This window comes from Melospiza georgiana, chromosome 13 (assembly GCF_028018845.1).
Source record: "Melospiza georgiana isolate bMelGeo1 chromosome 13, bMelGeo1.pri, whole genome shotgun sequence".
In the NCBI taxonomy this organism is placed as follows: domain Eukaryota; kingdom Metazoa; phylum Chordata; class Aves; order Passeriformes; family Passerellidae; genus Melospiza; species Melospiza georgiana.
The window spans coordinates 5,506,671-5,531,251 of NC_080442.1; the positions used below are offsets into that span (position 1 = coordinate 5,506,671).

At 38.2% G+C, this 24,581-nt stretch overlaps 1 protein-coding gene across 6 annotated transcripts in view; it reads left to right on the forward strand.

The window, feature by feature from the left end:
• HERC1 (HECT and RLD domain containing E3 ubiquitin protein ligase family member 1) overlaps window positions 1-24,581 on the forward strand; it is an 80,777-nt gene that overhangs the window by 17,839 nt on the left and 38,357 nt on the right. For all 6 annotated transcript variants that reach the window (XM_058033056.1, XM_058033062.1, XM_058033058.1 and 3 more), the window contains exons 6-29: window positions 282-378; window positions 1,943-2,086; window positions 2,705-2,832; window positions 3,678-3,822; window positions 3,914-4,085; window positions 5,073-5,207; window positions 5,980-6,145; window positions 6,687-6,812; window positions 7,390-7,611; window positions 8,814-8,966; window positions 9,144-9,276; window positions 9,780-9,971; window positions 10,478-10,699; window positions 11,569-11,742; window positions 12,976-13,090; window positions 13,189-13,309; window positions 14,629-14,800; window positions 15,444-15,750; window positions 16,793-16,913; window positions 17,172-17,223; window positions 22,546-22,817; window positions 23,136-23,351; window positions 23,441-23,561; window positions 24,093-24,330. In XM_058033056.1, coding sequence (XP_057889039.1) covers window positions 282-378; window positions 1,943-2,086; window positions 2,705-2,832; window positions 3,678-3,822; window positions 3,914-4,085; window positions 5,073-5,207; window positions 5,980-6,145; window positions 6,687-6,812; window positions 7,390-7,611; window positions 8,814-8,966; window positions 9,144-9,276; window positions 9,780-9,971; window positions 10,478-10,699; window positions 11,569-11,742; window positions 12,976-13,090; window positions 13,189-13,309; window positions 14,629-14,800; window positions 15,444-15,750; window positions 16,793-16,913; window positions 17,172-17,223; window positions 22,546-22,817; window positions 23,136-23,351; window positions 23,441-23,561; window positions 24,093-24,330 — 3,944 coding nt within the window. The remainder of the gene's footprint in view (window positions 1-281; window positions 379-1,942; window positions 2,087-2,704; window positions 2,833-3,677; window positions 3,823-3,913; window positions 4,086-5,072; window positions 5,208-5,979; window positions 6,146-6,686; window positions 6,813-7,389; window positions 7,612-8,813; window positions 8,967-9,143; window positions 9,277-9,779; window positions 9,972-10,477; window positions 10,700-11,568; window positions 11,743-12,975; window positions 13,091-13,188; window positions 13,310-14,628; window positions 14,801-15,443; window positions 15,751-16,792; window positions 16,914-17,171; window positions 17,224-22,545; window positions 22,818-23,135; window positions 23,352-23,440; window positions 23,562-24,092; window positions 24,331-24,581) is intronic.

A 24,581-nucleotide genomic window follows, 5' to 3' on the forward strand; every position in this document is an offset into this window, starting at 1 on the left:
TGTCTTAAACATCCCCTGATGCTGCTTTTTTCTCCTCTAAGACTAGGGTATCATCATGCTAAACCTGCTTGATAAATAAATCATTAGTAGTTTTCCATATAAACTTTTTATGTACTTATCAAATAAACAGAAAAGATTGCAAAGATTACGTGTGTACTTAATCCTTGTGAATGAACCAGTTAGTTTGTGTAGACTCCTTCTGAAACTTATCTCTCCTAATTTTTCAAACTTCCCACTTGGTTTGTGTAAAAACGTTGTCTTTCTTTATGTGTGTGATGTAGGTGGTGGTGTGTGTATCAGCGGGCTACAGACACAGTGCTGCTGTTACAGAGGATGGAGAGCTGTACACATGGGGAGAAGGAGACTTTGGAAGATTAGGTAATGTGACAATTTCATGAGATGCTTTTGGAAAAATCCCTTTGTGTAGTAATGATTTTATACTCCTGTTTGCCTTGTTCTCCAGTTGTCCACTCTGCATACACATACACATGTACTCAGGTGTGTGCATACAGCTGACTAGTGCAGCGGATCTTAGAAGTTTTTAATTCAGTTAATTTTACAAAGATTATTTCTAAAAGATTTTTCATTTCAAGGCAAGTTGCTTTTTATTAATTCCTAAGACTATATCATTGCAAATGTCACTGGAATGTAAAAGCAGTTGACATTTAAAATAAACTGAAATTGTATATAAACCCCATTTAGTGTGATAGTAGAATGATTCTTTGAGGAATCATAATAATATGGCTAATAATATCAAGAGTCTGATTCTAATAAGGACACTTCATGTTAAGTTTGCCAGAATGGCTTAGTGTTCTTTTACCTTAATACATCTAAAAAGTTAAATTTAACTGAAACAACAAACCCTGTATTACTATTTCCTTCAAGTTAACTTGTTTATTTCATCATCTTTGCTGTAGAGCTGCTATGCCTGGTGTAAAACTACTCTTCTTGAGCAGGTTCAGTTGAACCAACAGGTTTTGTGTAGAAAATTTTCTCAAGTTGGGCTTTGGTTCACTTCTGTTTTCTTTAAATGTCACAATCATCAAGAATAGAGGAGTAAAAGCAAGCAAGTGGCAGGGGTGGAAGATGAGGAGAGTGTTTGACAGTCACAGCTTTCAGGGGAATCAGTAGAAGTTCTGAGTGTATCCCTGTTGTTAAGAAAAGAACTCTGTGTTAGAGGTTTAACTAGAATTTTGGTGGGAATTGTGGAAACTTCTTTTGGAGTTTTAGATTATTTTTGAATTTTGACATCCTTTGGGGGTCTTGGAGTGTACAGTGGTGAGTTCTAGAATGTAGCTCAATGTAACATTTTATTGGGTTACAGGACATTCTTAATATTTAATCAGTTATGGATACCAGTGATAATAATTTTCCTCTATTCTCCATTTTTCTTTGGTATCCACAGACTTTCTGGAGTTTAGTAGAAATAAAACTTTTTATGAAGTAGGTGTTAGCTGTAATGTACATGGTTTCTGCAGAAAGGACCTTTTAGAAATGTGGCTGTCTAAAGGCAGCTGAGGGGCAGATCTGTTCAGTCTGTGCAATGGACAGGAGTGACAGAGGGCCCTTATCACAGCTCCTAATGCTGTGCAGGATACCTGCTGCCCAGTGATGGCAAGTCTAGCTACCTAATCAGTTGCTATTGAAGGCAGTTGTACTAGCAATTAGTTTTATTTCTTCTCAGCTAGGTAGAAAATGATCATAAGTTTTAGAGGCAGTGAGATCTGAATAGGTGTTCTGGAGTATGTCCTAAGATTTAATGTTTAACTTTGTAAAGACAGATGTCTTTCAAACCTTACTATGAGTCTTTCAGAAAAGTTGGCAGAAGTCATAAGTTTTAATGTCTGCAATAGACATGGAATATGAAAAATCTTATGATTGCAGAACAGATATAGGCCTTTAATTGTCACTAAAAGAAAATACTTCTTTCTTTTTTCCTTAGGTCATGGTGACAGCAACAGCCGCAACATTCCAACTTTAGTAAAAGATATTAGCAATGTAGGAGAGGTTTCCTGTGGCAGTTCACACACCATAGCCCTGTCCAAAGATGGGAGAACAGTGTGGTCCTTTGGAGGAGGAGACAATGGTGGGTAAAACAAATATTTTTGGTAGTAATTTTTATCTTATTCCATCTGCCTCATAGTTTCAGTACTCCTTGCAGTTTGGTTCTGGTTTTTATTCATCATTTGGTTGCTATTCAAGGAAGGGATTCTTAAAAAATCTAAATACAATATCTGAAGTTCACCTGCAAAGGTGATAGAATTCAAAAAAATTTTTTCAGCAGGGGAGGAGTTTCACAGCGCAGAAGGGTCAGTGAATAGATGAACAGTTCTGGAAAAAATGCTGTGCTGATGACTTTCAAATAAGCTCACTCATGATATGTCAATAGCCAATTATGTCCTACAAACTATTGCATATAAACTGCCTGGGATTTGTGTTTCAATTTTAAAATAGACTATAATAAATATATATTTGTTTCTCTATATGTATATGTATATATATGTAATTACAAGTCTGTAATTACTGTAATTGAAAGAAAATGGGTTTTATAAAAATTGTATTATGTTTTAATTTTAAAAACCTACTCTGATATTTTTGGAAATCTAAAAAAATCTCTTGGGGTACTTTTTAATTGTTGTCTATGTATTGAAAATACCTTTGAAATAACATTGAAAATAAGAAAGTTGTGTTTCCTCCTTTGCAGGCAAACTTGGTCATGGTGATACAAATAGAGTATATAAACCTAAAGTTATAGAAGCCTTGCAAGGAATGTTTATTCGAAAAGTTTGTGCTGGCAGTCAGTCTTCACTTGCCTTGACATCAACAGGGCAGGTAGGTAAAACAAGTTTCACTCAAATTACAGGAGTTGGTGAGGAGGGTCTTGGTTTTTATTATCTCTGCATTTATTATTTTAACTGTTGAGAAAATGTTCAACTAGTACTTAAGTAGAAGTGAAGTTCTTGATTAGAGATTGAAGTACCTAACGTGCAAGAGTATTTCAAAATGTGCCAAGAGTCATCTAAGACACACTTTTCAAGATTCTTGCTTAGTCATAGAAAACATGCATTAACCTGTGTTTTTAGGTTAATCTATGTAACCAGTGTAAAATCAAATTGGATTCAAGAAACAAACAACAATGAAATGCTTGTAATTTTTAATACAGTAATCAACTCAGGTGATGAAGTGATTTAATAGTTTTTTAAAATGCATATGTATATTAGAATATAGTTATTAACTGCAAGTTTTATTTCTAATCTGAAAAATCTCAGGAGAGCTTGGAGCTGAATGTTGAGGTGGTAAACAAGTGCCCTTCCTGGCATGATGAGTATATGTAATCCAATAAGCATTTCCACACATGTAACCCAGCTGGCCTCCCCACCTTCAGTTCTGTGACTCAGAGGCTCTGGCTTTTCTAAGTGGGGGTTAGGAATGTTGACATTCTCTGCAGCAGTTTGTTTTCCTGCAGCAGCCTCCCTGGTGCTGTGCTCTGGCACCTCAGTGCCTGGGGGAAGGAGTGCACACTGTGTGACACACGTGCTCAGTCAGGAGAGTCCTGTGCCCACTGTGCTGAAAGTGTCATTGCAGTCCTTGTGCAGGGGGTGTGCTGGGCTGTGGTTTGCTGTGCTGGGCAGTAGCACAGGTGTGACCTGCAGTGTTCTGTGCTTGCTTTGCTCCAGGTTTACGCGTGGGGCTGCGGGGCCTGCCTTGGCTGTGGCTCCTCAGAGGCGACTGCTCTCAGACCCAAGCTCATTGAGGAGCTGGCAGCTACCAGAATAGTTGACATTTCCATTGGTGACAGTCACTGCTTGGCACTTTCTCATGGTAAAGAGAATAAGCTCTAAAATGACATGATCCTCCTCTAGATCAAAAGCAGTTGTATTTCAGCTTTTTTCTACTTTATTTATGTTTATAGATAATGAAGTTTATGCTTGGGGTAACAATTCAATGGGACAATGTGGACAGGGAAACTCTACTGGCCCCATTACTAAACCAAAGAAAGTCAGTGGTTTAGATGGAGTTGCAATTCAACAGATTTCGGCAGGAACATCCCATAGCCTTGCCTGGACAGCTCTTCCAAGGGACAGGTAATGATGACATTTGGGACAGGTATAATTTTATTCTTTTATGCAAGTCCTCTTTGGGATATATTTAACTGTTTCCTGAAAATGTTCCCACATCATCTCTGACAAGCACTCTGGTTGTAATGTTTTGTTCTGGAAAGTCTTCTTCCTCTCATCTTTAGATATTTCTTCTTTATGTATGAATGTTTCTTACATGTAGTTAGACAAAGCCTACCACTGTTTACTAAATATTGACAAGGGAGTCAGTGGGAGGTGAAACAACTCAGCATTCTTTATTTTTTGCTTCTAAGGGGATTTTTTTTATGACTTGGGAAGTTTCTTTTAGTGTAATAAGTAGTACACTAATCAGGAGACTTTCGAAAAGGGGAAGTTCAGGCAAATTACTGAGGTGCATTTAAAGGTCTTAAAAAATTTTCTGTATTATGGTTGCATGTAAAACTGAAAATAAATAGTTTGGTAATTAATAGACAATAACTCAAATAATATTTTTGCACCAAGGATGTTAGCAAATGATTGAAGTGAAACAGTAAACATTTATGTATGAACTAACACAGAGGAGCAGAAAAACTTAATATTTGGAAGATAATTCAAGAAGAATTTCAAATGCCCTGTTCTCAAGGGAGCTGTCAAATAAGGAAATAATGCTCTGTGCATTTTATCCAAGTCTCTAACCTGACATTTATCATAAAACCAGCTTTGTGAGTACTGGTCAGCCTTTGACTGAATCAGATTAAATGCATATGGCTTTAGATTTATGTCATTGAGGTGTTTTTGTCCATAAATGTGGAGTGTTTGATTGTAAAGATTTTTACAAAAAAGAGAGAAGAAAATACGTTCATGGGTCAGGAAGTTGGTCTGCCATAGTTGTATTAGTTTGCTCTAAGAAAGAAACTGGTTTAGTTAAGTGTGTATTCAACTTGTTTAAACTATTAATTTATTAAGGCAGTTAAAGATTTCCAGAAGGTAATTTTCCTTGATGTTTGATTCCAGGCAAGTTGTGGCATGGCACAGACCCTATTGTGTTGACCTTGAAGAAAGTACCTTTTCACATCTTCGTTCTTTTCTTGAGCACTACTGTGACAAAATTAACAGTGAAATTCCTCCTCTTCCTTTTCCTTCATCAAGGTACATACAGCATATATGTGTTACAGATTTTTATATTTGTTTTTTCTTTACAGCAGTGGTGCATGGCTTAGTCTTGGTTACTCTATTCTTTACAAGCATAAATCTGGTTTACCTGCTCACTCAGGTGCCATTTGTGTAGAATTACTGTAGTGCACTTGTATCACAGAGGAGCTTTACAGTGTCTCAAATGTAGCAGGATCTTTAGTTTGAAATTTGTTTTCATGATGTAATGAATTAAATGCTTTATTTCAGATATTTCCTTTAAAACTCATTTTTCTGTGCAGTTGAAATGCATTTACTGTTTCTGTGTTCTCAGTTCTTACTCCTGTAACCTGTGTTTCAAGTATTTTTAAGAGGACTAGAAAAGAATAACCTGACTTCTTGTTTTTAACCTAATTAGTGTACTTCTATATCTTCTGAGAGAAGATTACATTTATTGCTTCTTAAAAGTTATTTTTCTCTCTGTGTATCATATTATTGTTTATTTCTGTATTTTGGGACTGTTTTGCCTCATAATTCACAGGACTGTTAATCTAAAGTCAATGCCTCTTACAACCATTGTCCACAAAACCACTTCTCTGTTCTAGTTTCAGTTTTTGTTCTTTTAAGGAGGTTGGCAGTAAGTTTCTCAGAGGAGTTTCCTTCAACTCCCAGTTGGAATTTACTTGCTGGTATGAAAAATCAAAGCAGAGTTAAAAGCTTAGTGTGCAAAAAATGGAAGGGAGTCATGCTAATAGTAGGAGAGGTCAGTAGATACATATTTCTTTTACAGGGAACATCACAATTTTCTTAAATTGTGTTTGAAGCTGCTTTCTAATCACCTTGCACTTGCACTGGCTGGAGGTGTAGCCACCAGCATTCTTGGCCGGCAGGCTGGTCCTCTTCGAAATCTCTTGTTCAGGCTGATGGACTCTTCTGTCCCTGATGAAATTCAAGAAGTAAGTCCTGCCTTGTTTTTTACATGTGAAAATTGTACTACTCTCTTCTGGTTTTTTTCTGTAGTTAGATATTTATTAGACTTTCTGAATGATTCTGACTTGTCAGTTTTACTCATTAAAGGTAAAAAAATGTAGTCACCATCACTGTTTCATGATCTGAAGGCAGAGGAGAATGTTTGCATAAGAATTTCAAAAAGCTGTTCTATTTTGTAACTTCTTAATTATTCTTCCCTGTAATAATGAGCCCAAAATGTTTTTGTTGTGGATTGAGTAACTGACTTGGTTGAGTAATTCTGCTGAGATGCACTCTTACAGGAAATAGCAACTTTTGTTGGTCTTGTTTCACTCCTTCAGTGTACTGCCCATTGTTTGTGTCACAGCATAAAAGATTAGTGTGCTATTGTGTGGTAGAATTTTGATATTAAATGAAATTAAGCAGGTATTTGGGATGTATCATGTGTGGTGTATGGTAATTTTTAAGGATACAGGTGGGTTGATTATTTCCTATATTAAGAAGTATTTTTGGCTGCTCTGATTTTAGGTTGTAATTGAGACACTGTCAGTTGGAGCAACCATGCTACTTCCTCCATTGCGAGAGAGAATGGAATTGCTACATTCTCTTCTACCCCAGGGTCCTGATAGATGGGAAAGCTTATCAAAAGGACAGGTAAGGTCAAGTACAAATATGCCTGAGAGCAGCTGGGGTATGCTTTGATTTAGAGATAAGATAATTTTGAATACTAGATTGATTGAACAAGCCTTGGTGAGAGAAAATTAATTGTTTCCTGGGATGAATACTTGTATAATGCTTTCCCTACATGGATTTCACACTACTTTGCAAAAATGACTGCAAGGTTCATTTTTGTACCCTTTTTCCTATGTACAGTGTAGGGAAATTGTGTGTCTCACACCCATCTTCCCAGATGATCAGATTTCTCCAGGAAATACTGGAGAAAGTGTTCTGTTCAGTGTCTTACGCTCATTGCCCACCATGTGGACAGTCTGGTTTCTGTCTCTCTTAATCTCAGATTTTTACTAGGTATGGTCAATGCAATTCAGTATATTTATCCATTCTCTAATAGTATAAATCTTCATGAAAACCTGGAATTTTTAGTAAAACCTTCCAGCTTATTTCTGTGTCCCATTAGAAGATTTTTACTGGGTAACTATGACTAATGCATTTTTCCTTCTTAGCTCAATATTTTATCTTTATTAACAAAGAGTGATTTTTGTGTCTTGTTTAGAGAATGCAATTGGACATCATTCTGACCAGCTTGCAGGATCACACCCATGTAGCCTCCCTGCTTGGCTACAGCTCCCCATCTGATAGCACAGAAACTGCCTCGATGTGTATCAGCTATGGAAACCTCTCTGATCAAACATATGCTGTCCAGAGCAGCCATCCAGACACTCATCTAGCTGAAATCTTAATGAAGACTCTTCTTAGAAACTTGGGATTTTATACAGTATGTACAGGCTTCATATTAACTTTTCTTTTAAAATTATAATTAATTTTTGATATTTTGAAGGATTAGTATTTTCCCCTTCATCTTAAGGAAATGGTGCTAATTTTGTTTATCTGAAGTAGCACTGCCACATGTATGTGTCTTTAAGTGGACTAAAGCCAGTTAAATCATCTCTAACAATATGGTTCTGATATTGCTCTAGTGGTATTTATTGTTTAAGGTGACTTATGTAAGTGCAGCTGGTTTCATGTCAGACTGTTTTATTGCTCTTGCTTTGGTTTCAGATTTTTCTGGAAGAGAAATCATAACATAAGATGTAAATAGTTAATATACAGTGTTTGCCAGTATAATCTCAGCCACCAGGGAACAATAAGCAGACACCAGGAGCATTAATCTATTTCATTAACTTCACTATGGTGGTAACTACCTTGTAATAGAGCAGCAAGTACAGGTCTTACTAAACACAGTGTGTCAGCCAGATTGTTGTTCTTAGAAAGTGTAGGGGAGCATGGGAGCAAATCACTGACTCAGCTTCTTAATCAACCAGCCAGTTGAATTCAACAGTGAGAAGAAATCAGAGCCTTGGACTTCTTGGCATAGTGTGGAGCTCCTCAGCACAGGCTTGGCAGTGATTTTTTCTTCTCTCTAGACCTCTTTCAGTCAGCAAGGTGGACCTGTCTGCTTTGAATTGGCTGCTTGAAACTAACTCAGTTTTTCCAGTGGATTCTGAGGGAAGTCAAGCAGCCATCTATGTTCTCCTTCTACTGCCATCCTGGATAGTGCAATCAGGGATTGTAATGTGAGATATATTATGCATCAGCCCACAACAGATCCTAAGGAATTATTCCACAATTTTAACGCGTGCCTAAATTATTTTAACACATTGTGCTTTGGGGGCTAGGTTAGGAACTGAGTTTTTGAATCTAGTTATCCTTGGTGAGGAATAAAAGTGTTGCTGCATGTGAAAGTAATATTGTAAGAAATGTTTGCCTGACAGCTACCACAGTCATTCCTGTGGCTTTATAAACAATTGGAATTTCAAGTTTGCTTATCCCACGATCCACTTGACACTATCCAATTTCTTAAGTAATCACAGGTACACATGGTAAAGGTGAAAATGCTTCTTTTTAGATGATAATAAAGCATTATAGTACTTGAAGCAGAGTTAATTGTTATCTTTTTCCCCGCTTTTGTCTTAATAGGACCAAGCCTTTGGAGAACTGGAAAAAAACAGTGATAAATTTCTGCTAGGTACATCATCCTCAGAAAACAGCCAACCTGCTCATTTGCATGAGCTTTTATGTTCCCTACAGAAACAATTGCTGGCTTATTGCCACATCAACAGTGTTACTGAGGTGTGTATCCTTATTTTTACCATTTAGGAGAGAAAAAAATAATTCAGTATTCATAACTATCTGAATGTTGTAATGTTCCTTTTGAAAATCTTCTGAGTATTTGAAAGCTGAAGTGTTTTAAATAGTGAACCCCTTATATGTATTTACAGAATTATTCTTATGTTTGTTTCCTTCTAGAATTCCAGCAGTGTGGCGCTGCTTCACAAGCACCTTCAGCTTTTATTGCCTCATGCTACAGATATCTATTCCCGTTCTGCAACACTGCTCAAGGAAAGCTCTTGGAATGGCAGTGTTGGGGAAAAACTGAGAGGTAACTGTGTGGAAAAATCAGTAATGGTGGCCCTATAAACTTAGGCGACTTTTTTTGCTTAGGTCTGAATTAAGAAATCCCTTATTTTTCCCTATATCTGCACAAATTGGGCATCCCAAGGCTCCCCCCAAAGGAGGAGATGAGGTTTCTACCCAGGAATGGCTGGTTCATGTTTTTGATAGAACATTTTGTGTGCAGGAAAAGCACGGGTTGGAGAATGCGAGTTCTCCATTCTGTTCACCTTCACTCCAGAATGTGAAGGTGAACAGAACACAGAATGTGCATTATTGCTTCAGTAGTTGTAGATTTCTCTTTTTAGAAGTACAATTATTGTGACTACTGAGAAGTGTGTAACTAAAATAAGAGATTAAACAAACCCATCAATTCAACCTTTATTGTTTAAGACATTCTGAGATAGCTGAGGTGCAATTCTTTGACTTTTAAAATTGTTCTTTCATAATTCCATAACCATAATTAATTCAGGCTTGGTTTTTTCTCTGCAGATGTGATTTATGTATCAGCTGCTGGCAGTATGCTCTCCCAGATTGTCAACTCACTGTTGCTGCTGCCAGTGTCAGTAGCCCGGCCTTTGCTGAGTTACCTGCTGGATCTGCTGCCCCCTTTAGATCGTCTCAACAGACTCTTGCCTGCTGCAGCCCTTTTAGAAGATCAGGAATTACAGTGGCCTCTTCATGGTAAGTGTAATAACAAACCTGCTTTTAATCTGAGAAATAAACAATGGCATCTATTCTAGTGGAATTTAGCTCTCCCTTTTAAGATGTCTGTTTTTTTAAAACTGCTGCATCTCCTTTTCAGTTTCCTTAATGTATTAATGTCCCTTGCTGTGAAGTACTTTTTTCTGCTCTGAGTGCTGTTTCCAGTTGTATCCTTGATCTATACTTGTTTATCAGAACACAGAGAAGTGTGTATTAGACAAAGCAAGTTCTTGGGCAGAGTTTAAAAGAGCCTTTACTTCATGAACAGCTGTGCCATGAATGGTGGTGGCCTCTACTGTGCTGTGGTTCCAGTGTTCAGCAATGTTTGTCCTAGCTGCTGTTTCTTCAGTTGAAAGGTTGCTGATTGAGGGGCAAATCTGTGATTAACTGGGAAACATTCACAAGATCTGCCATTAGCATTGGGATTTTGGAATTGTTTGTGACACCTGGGCACGGGTGACTGAGCTGGCACTGAATGCTTGCAGGTGGCCCTGAGCTGATCGAGCCTGCGGGCGTGCCCCTGCCGCAGCCTGCCCAGTCCTGGGTGTGGCTGGTGGACCTGGAGAGGACGGTGGCCCTGCTCATCGGGCGCTGCCTGGGGGGGATGCTGCAGGGCCCTCCAGTGTCCCCTGAGGAGCAGGACACGGCCTACTGGCTCAAAACGCCGCTGTTCAGCGATGGAGTGGAGATGGATATTCCTCATCTAGGTGAGCTGTCAGTGCCACTGCCTAATGCTCAGTGGAAATGTGTTCAGGTGTGAAATTTTTGATGATGTTTGAGTAAGTCCCTGTATAAAGGTTTGTCTTTCAGCATTCTTGTCTATTTGTGTAGTAATACAAAAAGTTCCAAAATGGTATTTAAGGTTATGATGTAATTTATAAAGAGTCTTGGAAATGCATTCTGGAGAAAAAATTTGCAATTTCTCAGTGGAAGACTACAGACTTCACTCAGTTAATTGGAAATGTTTTAGTCTTAGATGCTCAGCATTTAACAGACACTCCAGGAACTTAATTTTTCATATTAATTATTGGAAAAATCTCTTCTATTCTACTTGCAAAATGATTTCTTTATTATTTAGAAACAATACTATTCATAGCAAACTTCATTCTTTATGATCCCCCGGAATTATCAACAATTCTGCAGTGGTGTTCCAGTCATCCCTTCCTATCTGAATGGGGCACTTGCTTCTTTCCTCTTAGTTCACATTTCCTCCTCCCTCTGGTTCTGAGTAGGCTACTTCAGGACTTAAAAAAAGAGTGTTTGAAAATGGGTCCAGGCAGTAATTGCAAGTGCATAGCTGTGCAGTTCAGGTAGAAATAATGATGCAGATGTTTGAAGAATTCTTGAAGAAGAATTGGATAATGCTTTTAAATCTTCATAGGTTTCATATAGATTGTCTTTTAAGTCACTTCCCTATGTAAGGTGAATTTGTGGAAGGACAGTGACATGTCTTGATTTTTTTCCTTTTTTTTTTAACTAAGAGGAAGGTCAAAGGTAGTTTAAATGCTTTTAGATAGATATGTCTAATCCTCAACATTTGCAGAGTTTAATTTCTTTGGTATTTCCCTTCTGTTAGATAAATGCATGAGCTCCTTGTTAGAAGTGGCCCTGTCTGGAAATGAGGAGCAGAAGCCCTTTGATTATAAGCTGAGGCCGGAGATCGCAGTCTATGTTGATTTGGCCTTGGGCTGTACAAAAGAGCCAGCCAGGAGCCTGTGGATCAGCATGCAGGACTATGCTGTCAGTAAAGGTGAGGTGTTGAAAATACCTGTGTATGTTGAAAGCAAGTTAAGCACTCCAACTACGCTCCTAGCATAATCCTGCATTTTCTTTGGCAGCGATTTTTAATCCTACAACATGATAAACTTAATTTACTATTATGTTCTGTGATCTTCCTTTTGGTTTTCCTGTTACTTGCTTTTGACACTGATTTCAGTGCTTGGCAAACATGTAGCTCAATGTTGTTTTCCTTCTGAACTGGTAAGAAGAAACTCTTGTTTGCTTACTCAGTTGTTGTTTTTTTCTATTTGCTGAGTAGAGCAGGGTAAAACTTGCAATTAAAAAGAAAAATTAAAGGGGATGAGATGGGGGAAGGCAAAATAACTTGCAAAATATTTTAGGAATGGAATGAAGGACTAAGTCAGCTTCTGTTTTTCAAGTCTCTGGGAGGCTGGTCCTACAGTAGTAATAGCTTTTTCATGCTTATTGCCTATAATATGGGTTTCATGCTCAGTCTATCCAGGTTCCTTTTTTTGAGATCCACTGAGTATTGTAATTTTACTGTAACTGCTGTATCCAGAGATAATTTTCTGTAGCTCTGGCTAAGCTGAACCAGATGAAAAGAGAAAATGGTATTGTGTGCCTGTGGATAACAGCACAGGGAATTCTGTTACAGGATTCCACAGAAATGGGAATTCCAGTAAAAACAGTGCTGGTTGTCTGCTTGCAAAATCGGAGTCAAATGGGCTGATCTGTATAATCAGGCTGTGGAACTGGGTTCCTTAGAAGTTGATAGGGGTCTGCTCTGTTCAGCTGACTGAAAGTTGTATGCTGACATTAGCAGAGTGTCACAGGCAGTGTCATGGAACCTACTGAGGAGCAGATGTTTTAGACTAAACTTTCCTATGGCCAGGTACATTTTGTCATTTCTACAGCTGCTCAGTAGGATTTTTAGATAATATTTAACACAAAAATATACTGTGAACTTATTTGTAAAGATAGGAGACAGTAAGTTTTTATTTACCCATGGAGAATTGTGGTGCTTTGTGAAGGTTTGCCTGGCAGTTCAGTTATGTCATAGTGGAGCAATATTATTTTCAGACTGGCTCTTTTGAAAGTGGGGGAAAGTTTTTTGAAATTAAAAAGTCAGTTTCTTAAAAAAAAATTAAATGGCTGAAGATATTGAATACAATATTGAAAAAAACAAGTATTTCTGTTTTTTTGGGAATGGTAGCTAATTTTGATAAATCATTTCTTTTTTCAGATTGGGATACTGCAACTTTAAGTAATGAATCCCTCCTAGACACTGTGTCCAGATTTGTCCTTGCAGCTCTTCTGAAACATACGAGTTTACTTAGCCAAGCTTGTGGTGAGAGCAGGCAAGTAACTCAAAGCTGCTATTAAAAAAAGTTCAGCTTGACTTTTTAAAAGGAAGTTTGTGTGATTTTTTTTCTGGCTTGGCTGTGGTTTTGTGTAGGTACCAGCCTGGAAAGGCCTTGGCAGAAGTTTACCGCTGTGTATATAAAGTTCGGAGTCGCTTGCTTGCCTGCAAGAACATGGAGCTTATTCAGACCAGGTCATCCTCCAGAGACAGATGGGTAAGGCTGTGCATCTCTTTGCACTTCTTCTGGCTTTACTGGCTATTTAGAAAATACTACATAATTGCCAGTATTTTTTTCTATCCTGCTGTAAAACCTTCATGGGTTTCCAAGTGAAAATGGGCAGGGTATAATTAGGAATCCATTGGTCTGGAGTATGTGATATTAATTCAGTTAAAGACAATGATTGGTTGGCATCATTTGACCCAAGCCCAGCCTCAAGCCTGGTTTTCCCTCTTCCCATCTCTAGAATGCTGGGCCACAGAAGCCCTACAGTTTAGCTGGAGGTAACTCAGCTGTGTTGGGCAGGCCACAGCTTTGTCTGGCTGCCATTCCTGAATCCAGCTGCATTATCTGGGCCTCTGACCTCTGAACCTTTCTCTTCCCTTTCCTTGCCTACCCCTTCTTCCTTCCTCCATGGTCACATTATCTTCTTAGTCCTAGCATTACTTTAGGGCAACTTGTCCTTGTCACCCCTATGTGAATGTCTGATGTGAGAGCACTGGGCCTGAAACTGGCAACTTCTGAAAAACTTTATTAAGCCAGATCAGCATTAATGATGAAGGTGTTCAGTGAATTACAGGACTGGGGCCTGTTTCGCTGTACAAAGTAGTCCTTAAAGCAGGTTACTCTGATAGGATTTTTAATTGTGGTTTACAATCTACAAGCAAGATATTTTTAATGAACAAAATTCTCTTGCAGCATCAGGATTAAGAGGCTTTTTAGCTATATTGTAAAGCACTAGTGGTGCTCTTAAAAATAGTGTAGGTGTGTCTCCTACTTTTGGTTAATATTATGGGGATGTGTGTATCTTGCTCACTTCCTTTCTCAGGGTAGGGGTTTGACATAGTTGCAAGAGGCTCAGCACTTCTGAAAGCATTGGGTGTGCATGCAATAAGTTCTGTTACTCCCAGAAATCCTCAGACTTACAGATGCACTACAGCAAATCTGATATATGCAGTAGATTTGTTGCTCAGATTTAATGCCATTGGGAAAAAGGACCTGGTTTTCTTTTACACAGTATACCCAGGCTTATGGTTTCTTCCTTGGTGCTGAAGTGTCAAAAGTTTGACTGTAGAGTATAAGTAAGCATTACAAGGAGACATTTTTCTGCTCATGGTTACAAAAGGAAAATTAAATTTTCCAACTTAACTGTTTAAAACCTTGAATGTAAACAGCTGTCTTCATTGTATAGTTCACACAGTATCACAAGTACTTCTTGGTAGGAAGAAACCTCTTATTCAGTGCCTATGTCTTTGTACATTCATCTTCCATTTTGGTGAGAATTTCACTTCATGTGTGTAATTTTTTTAATCAAGATGCTAGATAACCAAGAATCTGCTGATGTTGATACTCAAGAACATTCTTTTACTCGTACAATTGATGAAGAAGCAGAAATGGAGGAGCAGGCAGAACGTGACAGGGAGGAAGGACACCCAGAACAAGAAGACGAAGAGGAGGAAAGAGAACATGAAGTTATGACAGCTGGGAGTAAGTACTGGTTATGTGTGTAAATAATGCCATGTCTTTTGGAAGGACAGTGTCTTCTTCACTCTGAGGTAAAACTGAAAAATTATTTAAAAGATTATGAAAGATCTGTCTGCATAAACATTTTGAGAGGTTTGTTTTTATACAATGATGGTAGTGTTTTTTATAGTGCAGGTAAGTTTTTAGATACAAAGGAATGTGAATACTAAGTGAGTTCACTGCAATTCAGGCTAATAAAAGCCTGAAACTGTTCCAGTGTCAAATTGGAGATATTCTGATGTCTACAATACAGATTTACAGAAGCATTATTTTATATGCATCTGCTAAAAGGCAGACGTGAAATAATCTCTTTCTCTTTGATGCTATTGAAACATGAGTTGGGTTGCAGTAAGATACTGAAAGTTTTGGTGTTCTGTCAAAGTACATTGTCCTTCATTTTAAAGTTAACCTTGTATAAATGCTTCATTTAACTTGTTTGCATGACTTCTTTAATGGCACTGTATTAGCATTGTATTCTTTTACTGTTAGAAAAATATTAGTTGTTCTTTATAGTGGGGCAGTTCTTGGCCCAAGATGTAGATGAATATTTTATTCTCTGTGGCTTTGTTTAGAAGTTAAGACTTTGTTTTTGTGTTGCATATTACAGAAATATTTCAATGTTTCCTGTCAGCCCGTGAAGTAGCTCGCAGCCGGGATCGAGATAGGATGAGCACGGGCACGGGGACTAGAGCTGATGATCCACCTGCTCAATCCCAGCAGGAACGAAGGATCAGCACTGATCTGACAGAAGGGCAGGATGTGTACACTGCTGCCTGCAACTCTGTGATCCACAGATGTGCCTTGCTGATCCTGGGCGTGAGCCCTGCCATCGAGGAGCTGCAGAAGCGAAGGGAGGACGGGCAGCTCCAGCAGCCTCCCTCTGCTGCTCCAGAGGGCATCGGGCTCATGACCAGGTGGGCTGTGCTGACTCTTACACCATGGTTAACTCTTCTCTACTCCTTTTAGAATTGATTATACAACCCCAGTTTTCCTCTGAGCATTATTGCAGTTTTATTTAGAAGAAAATTACTGCTGAGAGCAGTGTTATGCTTCTGTCCAAGAGTGATTTTTCTCAGTTTTTCTTGGCCATGCTAACTAAGCCTGAAGAGTTTTATTCTGTGTGTACCCTATTTAAGTTTCAAAGTTGAGCTTAGTGGTAAGTAGTTCAGATTATCAAGTGTACAGACAGCATGAGGTACTTTGAAAAATTACCATATTTGTGGTTTTTTGAACCATACCAATGTCCTAGATAGTAGTGTTAAAAAAAAACAACTGTGTATGTTTAAAACAAAAGATTCAAAGCCTATTATGACAACTGTGTTGTTCATGATTGATTTTTACAGATATTCCTATCATAGGCAAGGATAAGACTTGCTGTTAGGTCTCCTTTTTTGATACTTTCAATTAAGATATTGGTGGGAAAGATATTAAGATATTGAGGAGGAAAATTATATATATTCAGTACCCTTTTATTCTTTTTGCCTCTTTTTGGAAATCTAGTCCCTAAAGCACGGGTGGCTGCCTCTGTCATTGTGAAAGTGGCTTTCATCTCCAGCATATCAACTTTAGGATGCATTTTTTGGGTGGGTTTTTAATAAGTTCAGTGCTTTTTCACCCAACTTACTCTGTCTCTGTTTCTTGTCCTCTCAGAGTGTTTCTGTTACTCTGTGTAATACTTATGAAGGCTCTATAGCAATCACTCATTTGAGGTTGACATTTGTTCACTTGACCAATAAGGCTGTTAAGAAGTAACAGAATTACTAATACCCTTTTAAAATACAACTGAAGTCATCAGACCACTCTTTTCCTCTTTAATGTGGTCTTGTGATGTTCTGTGATAGTCTCCTCCCAGATAAAACTGTGGCAGCTGCTAAATTTGGCTATCTTACCTTTGTGTAATGTCAGCATTTTTTTTCTCTGTGTGTGTGCACACGAATGTGCCTGCACCTGAAGCAGGAGTGAAAGTCTTACAGCAGAAAGTCGCTCAATCCATGCAAACTCGAGCTACAGACTGATGAAGTCAAGAAGTGAATCTGATTTGTCTCAGCCAGAATCAGATGAGGAAGGTTATTCACTGGTAAGTAAACCAGTATGATGTATTTAGGGGTTGTCAGTAGAATGTTTGGATGGGAAGTACATCTGAAACATTTGTTTAGCTGTGTTTTGGTACCTTAATTCATTATTGTTAAAAAAAAGGGTAAAAATAATTTTAAAAAATTATAGCTCTGTCAGCTGTCTCACTTTTATGGTGAGGGATGAAATGTAAATACTCTAATATTATGCACCACATATGATCACCTGAGGAAATGAGGCTTTTATTATTCTTTTAATTTAGAGTGGAAGACGGAATGTTGATTTGGATTTGGCAGCATCTCATAGGAAGAGGGGTAAGTTCTCTTGTTTACCTAGTGAATACTAACCTGATAAATGTTAGGAGTGCCTTAAGTTAAACTATGTTTGCAATTGCATACAGTTTATGGTTACATAGCAGGTGTTAAAACTGAGCATTTAAAAATAGCATTTAAAATAATTGTTACCCACTCTGTGTTGTGTGAATTTCTGTTGCTTTGTGGCTTGGTTATAGTATTTCCTTGGTTATTACTCTTCATTCTGGTTTCTGCAATTGTAATGCTCTTTTAAAACAAGTGAGGTTTTCTGTTAAATGAGTCAGAAATCTGCATTCTGTTTTCACTCATGTGACTTCAGGAATAAAAAATTGTGAGAGAAGCTTATGTGGAATGTTCCATTCTTGTGCTAACAATGAGCTTTTACTATAGAATGTGCTTGAACCTGGAGAGCTTGTTATTCAGAAGACACTGCTTTACTTTGCATCCTTTGAACACCAGCACATCTACAGAACCAAGCAGCCACGTTTCCTGGTGCTCTTTGTTACTGCTTCATACTGGGGAATGTCAGTGAGCTCCCTGATAGAAGGTGGTGGAGGGACTAAAAAGTCCCACTGCCATCTGGATGATGCAGAATCTGCCTGAGAATCATGACTCAGGTCTGCTGTATCTGTAAAAAGCATGGGATTATGCAAACAGGAATTAGGTTGAGTTATGATATTCCTCAGTAACAGAAGCCTCAATACTGTTGGGTAAGGTAAGAATTCTGGTTTAAAAGGCTTAATTGTTGAGCAGAATATCAGAGGTTTCGTGCCTTTGAAAGTCTTTTGGAATTGCAAAGGATGTTATCAATGGCAACACTCACTAGATTTCAGTATTTAATGTGGAAAGTGATGCCTTGTCCATGCATAATCAGTTGAATCAGTTGAGCAAATAAAGAAATGCACTAGAGCTGCTTTTACTGTTACAGCAGTTGTATCATGGCATTCTCAGGGTTAGAAGATCTGTCAGAAGGCCTCTGTCAACTCCTGATCTGCAGGACATTCTTTGAAGTTGGCATTTTTAGCTTTGCCATTGCTCTGACACAGAACTCTGTACTTGCCATCCTCTGTGTCCTAAGAGTAGCCTAGGAAATAATCTTGGATTAGGTCTCAGGTACAATATGTCTCATGTATTATGGTTCCTGGACTGTTGCTTAGGCCAGTGTTACTTTTGTCACAAGCCTCAGGAAGTGAGGAATGATGCAAGAGTAGACTTCATCAAAACTTTTATTACAGCAAGAAGATTCTCTACCAGGTCTGAACACTGAGAAGAAATGGGTAAATACAGTGAATCTGTCCAGAACCTAAAAAGATGCTCAGATAGCTCATTTGCAAACTGAACACTGTCACAACATGTACAGATGCTGCTCTTTTGGTACTGGAAGACTTCCTTGGGAGTTAGCACACAGTAATGCAAGCTTGTCTGCTTGTGCTGGTGATACATATGCCAGTTTTGGTTGATAAGCAATGCCAGAGTCAGAGAATGCATCTATAGGAAAACATTCCTCGTACTTCTGTCAAGGTCAGGAAAAGATCTACAAATACTTGTGTGATAAATGGATGGGCTGTTCAGCTCAGTGCTTTTTATGCTCTTTTGTCTCTTGTGACACATCTGTTCTGTTAATCCTAATTATCTCCTAGAACTGAAGCATGTCCCAGTGTTTGGTGAGGGTGTAACTTGCAGCTTTTTTGGATTGCACACCCCTTGTCGTGTGGCCAGCACAGTGCAGTGGCAGCTGTGGATGTTTGGTGACTCCCCTTCAGTTTTATCTTTATTCTTGTGGTGTGCTGTGACCAATAAAGTACTATGAGTTCCTATGGTCTTTTCGATGAGTATGGAAGGAAAAGCATTCTCTTTTAACTTCATTAACATCATAGCTACTCAGTCCAATCCTTATTCTAATTACCTTCTTAAATTATTCTGTCTATTCAGAAAGAGAACTGGCTATTCCTGCTTCAGCCTGAGGATCCTTTGAGTATCTTGTTCCCTGCTATTATTCAGTTGTTTCTTTATTAGTAAACTTTTCCTTCCATACATACAGAAAAAGTCTTTTTGAGTAATTTTGCAGTAAGGGGTAATGAGCAGCACATTGCTCTTTTCCCCTTGTATCTGAGCCCTTTGTTTTTTCTGTTGCTTAGATTAATTTTTTTCAGTTTTGCAGATCCAGAGAGTGTGCCTCCAAATGTTATACATGTTGTGTACAGTGCCTGTGGGGTGCTGTACACCATGTTATGTGCACAGCAGTAAGGAAAGCACAGCCAGCAGGGCAGTCACAAACAGCTGCACATCAGAGTCCTCCACTCTTGGCTTTTTATCATGTACAACTTAGTGAATTTCAGTGTACTTGTGTGTACTGCTGTGCCTTACTAACACAGCTGGGGTACTCCAAAAAAAGCAGCAACTTAACTGAAATCTAAATGGAATTGAAATATTTTAGTGTACCTGTAATAATAATTCTGCCTTTGAAAATTGACAAATAATGCTTAAGGAAGGGACTTGAACCTACAAGCCATACATACACATGAGTGCATATAGCTGTGCTACAGGGGATTATGTCTTTTTTCCTTAAAAGTGAAGAATTTAGAAAGATTGGTATCTAGGCTGTATTCATGCCAAACAAGAGTAAATATTTTTTCCACATGCCTTGCTGCTTGGTATATTGTATTAATTGAGATGAGACTGATGGTTTAAGTCAGGATAATATGAGACAGAGATTTTATGAGTGTGTTACCTTCTGTTTCAAATGTGTGCTTTTGTCTTCTGCTTCTTGTGTGGTGTAGTGTATTTACTCCTTTTTGGCCAGTTGAGCCCCAGAAAAAAGAAGAGCTTCAAGCAAGTAACTGATGGCATGTTTATTTTTTGTCTCTATAGCTTCCCTACATAGCTTCCTTTGTTCTATAAAGTGTGCATTGCAGCTGTGCCACATTCATTTAGAAAGCTCATTATTACAAGCTGGCTTATAAGGACAAGTAAAGTTGTTGTTTTACTGTAAGCTTCAGGTTTATTCATCTGTGCAGCTCTGTTCATGTGATTGTGCAGCCTTCTGGAAGCGCTGGACTGCAATCGATTCTGTGTGATTGATGTTACACAGTATCAAGCTGAGCTCCAGTGTAGTCACATATTTGATTATTCTGCTGATATGTAGTATGTTCAAGAGAGAAGAATTTACTCTGTGCCCTAATGGTTAAACATATTTAGTTCTGGAGTATTCTCCTTTGATGTCTGATATTTTTGTTTAAACCCTCTCCTTTCAATTATAACTTCTATTGTTCTACATTTAATCTGTAACTCATAATCATTGCACTTTTCTCCAAATTAGAAATATTTTTACATTGGTTTTATATTTAAACATTCTTGCATTTTGTACTAAAACAGTTAGCTGAGATGTCATAGTTTCTTCAAATATGAAATAGTTTAGGGTTTTATTAATATGTGGTTGGGCTTCTTATAAGGTTTGTTGCCTATCAAAACTAAATTTTCTTCTGATGTTCTGTAAACCTGTTAAAGATTTCCTTTAGCTTATGATTTAAGCCACTGGAATTGGCTTTTGTTTCTTGACAAATGCTTTGATTCTGTGCTGTGGCATAGTGCAGTGTGGGCAGGTGGAGGGGAAGAAGCTGAAGTCACTGTGGGGTGCTTTGAGCTCTCCTGCTGTGGGGCTTCTGAAAAGAGCTGTTGCTCTGTAGGCAATATTTTGTGGACTAGGAAATGGTTTAGCTGTGCTTCTGTGAGTAATCTGAGGCTTCATTTATCCCCTCACCTGGGCTCTGTTCACCATGCACTTGCCAGGGAACTGCTTCCTACATGAAACCGAGTATTTTAGCACCTGTTTGTTCTGTTCTGTCTTACTTCTGTTTCTCACCAGCCACTTCCCCATGTAACTTAGATTTTAAAGAAAAGCTTTAAAGCAACTATTCTAACAATTGATGTTAAAATTAGAGTAAAGGTGATTTTTTTTTAATATTATTGCCAGGTATCAATTGTAAAATTGAGTAACAGAATTTCTTTTATTTTTTTCACAGTAAAGGTGATAAAATAGGTTGCTCGCTGTAGACCATGTAGTCTTACTGTGTTATGTAAAGCAGAAGAGATTAGGAAATTAGAATGCACTTTGAAAAGAAGTGTTTGAACATGATCTTTGCATTATCCAAAATAAACTTGAGTCTGTATGACCTAAGTACTGTAATGGCTCTTCCCGAGGCCCTATCAGTCTGCTTAGTAAGGAATACTATGGAAATGCACATTAACACTATTTACTGAAAACAGAATGGGATGTGAAGAGGTTTTCATAATTTGTAGCCCTGACAATTAAAGTTTTGGCAACTAAGTGAAGGTAATCTGGTTAACAAAAGAGAAGAAAAATTTCACAGTATTTTGAATTTTTAAATTGCATGAAGGTGCAAACTGTGACCTGCACGTGCTGACTCATTGGCAGAGTAACAGCATTTTGCCTTTACTTCAGGAAAAAAGTGATGTAGGTTGCTAGGAAAGCTAGCCCAAGTTCAAAACTGCTGTGTCTGTCTTTGCTTGTTCTGTGAGCAGCTGCTGTAGGGAGGCAGCATTTAAAGGAGGCCCTGTAATTTGGATCTGGCTGTTACCATTGGAACTCAGGTTTGCTGTTGAAAGCAAGCTTTGGACAGATGAATTCCTATGACTTTGTGTGACTTTTCTCTGAAAATGGCTATATTTAATAATGTTTGAAGCTGATACCCTGCAGAAAGATGTTTAAAACTGAAGTAATATAGATTTCTATGAGTACTGTGAGGAGGTTGTGATTCTCCAAATTATAACTTACTGTACACAAGGTAGATAAATATTTAAACATTTTTTGTACATTATGTAAATTATTCAAACTAAAATTTCAAAGTGAATGTAAACACAGTTTAGGTTTCCACAGAGATCTCCAGACACTGTCTCTCTGTACAGATAGGAAGTTCTTCTGAGCAGGGTGTGCATAAGTTATGTTGGTAGAAAATCTTTTCTTTACTGTTATGTCATTTAGCTGCAAAGCATTTTTTATTCAGTGTTCCAGCTTTAAGCTGAGCAGTTTGAGTGGCTTCTTTTTGGTTTTTTTTTTTTTTTTTTTTCACATGGCAGCTTGTTACAATAGTGCTGAACATTTAAAAGAAATGCAGCCTTTTCTTTAGGGAAATTGCTGTAAATTTAAATCAAGTGTTTTGCTCTAAGTTGCTTAATGCATGGTATAAATAACATGAATATTCATTTTCCACCTGTGTCAGTAGCAGCAGCTCAGTCTTTACCTACTGCCGAAATGTGTTACCTGAATTGGAGTTGATGAGACTTCCTTGTGTGTGTCTTTAGGAGCAATACACAGCCAAATGGAATCTCTGAGTGACTCGTGGGTTCGACTGAAGCACAGCAGAGATTGGTTATACACATCCTCCTACTCATTTGTTGAGTCTGATTTTGACCTCTCAAGATCCCTTGGAGTTCATACTTTGATTGAAAACGCTGTCAGTTTTGTAAGTGGAGATGTGGGAAACTCCCCAGGATTTAAGGAGCCAGAGGAAAGTATGTCCACCAGTCCACAAGCATCAGTAATTGCAATGGAGCAGCAGCAGTTGAGGGCTGAGGTAATTTTCAGTTTTACAGCTCTTCTTATTCTTCATGCATTATGCTCATTCTAGGAATTTTTTTTTGAAACAGTGTCCACATTCTATCTATTAAAGTAATTTTTCCTTCTTTTCTGTTAAATATCTTAATTGGAACTGGGAACGTTATGTAAACAAACTAAAGCAAAACTGAAAGTGTTCCCTTTTAAAAAAAAAATCTGTGAAGGAGAAAACAGTGACCTTATTTATCTTTGCTTACAGTTCAGTATAATCCACATTCCATTTCTGAGGGTACTGGCTACTTAGTTAATATTGTCTTTTGCCTGCCTTTACTTTTAGCTTCGTCTGGAAGCACTTCATCAGATTTTGGTGCTTCTGTCAGGAATGGAGGAAAAAGGCTGTGTGCCATTAATGGGAAGCCGCCAAGTACCAGGATTTCAGTCTTCTTCACTGCTTACTTCTGTTAGACTCCAGTTTCTTGCTGGCTGCTTTGGCCTGGGCACTGTAGGACATGCAGGGGCCAAAGGAGAGAGTGTAAGATTGCATCACTACCAGGTGTGTACTTCAGCAGTTTCTGCTGTTTCAATAACCCAATGATAAAAATGTCTCAGTATTTATAATAGTTATTTGTTTGTTTGGCCCAGGATGGTATCAGAGCAGCCAAGAGGAGTATTCAAATTGAAATCCAGGTGGCTGTGCACAAAATTTACCAGCAATTATCTGCTACTTTAGAAAGAGCTCTGCAAGCTAATAAGCATCACATAGGTAAGTGAAAAGCAGATTTGCAAACCAGATGTTCTCTAATGTACAGTAGAACAGCTTGTATGTTTTCCAAGGCAGGCTTTGATATTAGTGACCAGAATTCACTGATATACCTATCTGACTTGTTTTTCTTAAAGAGAAATCTGCATTGGTTGGTAGAACCCAGTGGCTATTATTACCTGGGTCGTTTTGGTGTGTCACTTAGAGAAACAATGTGAAAGAAGTACAAAATGAAGTATTTCACCCAGTTACCTTTATCTTAGAGAGAAGGTTCTGGTTTGAGTTTTAGCCTCAGAACATTTAATCACAAACTAGATCTGCGTGCTGCTCTTTCTTGGACAGTTTTGACACTGAGCTAAAGAAGAATGCAGTGGTTCATCAGGAAGACTACCTCAAAGCATCTGACAAAACTCACCTTTTCTTTGAAAATTTAATTAATTAAATTATATTTTTAAAATAATTTGCTGATCTTCTGTCTTAGTATTCTTACTCCAAACATCTTATTGATTAAAAACAACTTTATTTTAATCTTAGAAGCACAGCAGCGTCTTCTGTTGGTGACAGTCTTTGCTCTCAGCGTGCACTATCAGCCTGTTGATGTCTCCTTGGCCATTTCCACGGGGCTGTTAAATGTGCTGTCCCAGCTGTGTGGCACAGACACCATGTTAGGGCAGCCCCTGCAGCTGCTGCCCAAAACTGGGATTTCTCAACTCAGCACCGCTTTGAAAGTAGCCAGCACGAGACTGCTGCAGATCTTGGCTATCACCACAGGGTGAGTGTCCCTTGCTTTTGGGAAACATCATTGCTGAGCTTATCAGCACCCTTGAAAAATGTGTGAGCTTTCATTAGAACAGTAAATGTTGCTCAGAAATATATAAGTGAAGGGGGTGGGGGGAAGAGTAGTCACATTATTCATAGGAAAGATACATGTAAGGCTAACAAATATTTTTCACTTGGAGTGTTTGAACTTGAATAGTCACAACTTGGTGATCTGTAAACACTGTATTCTAGTAACCCCCACTT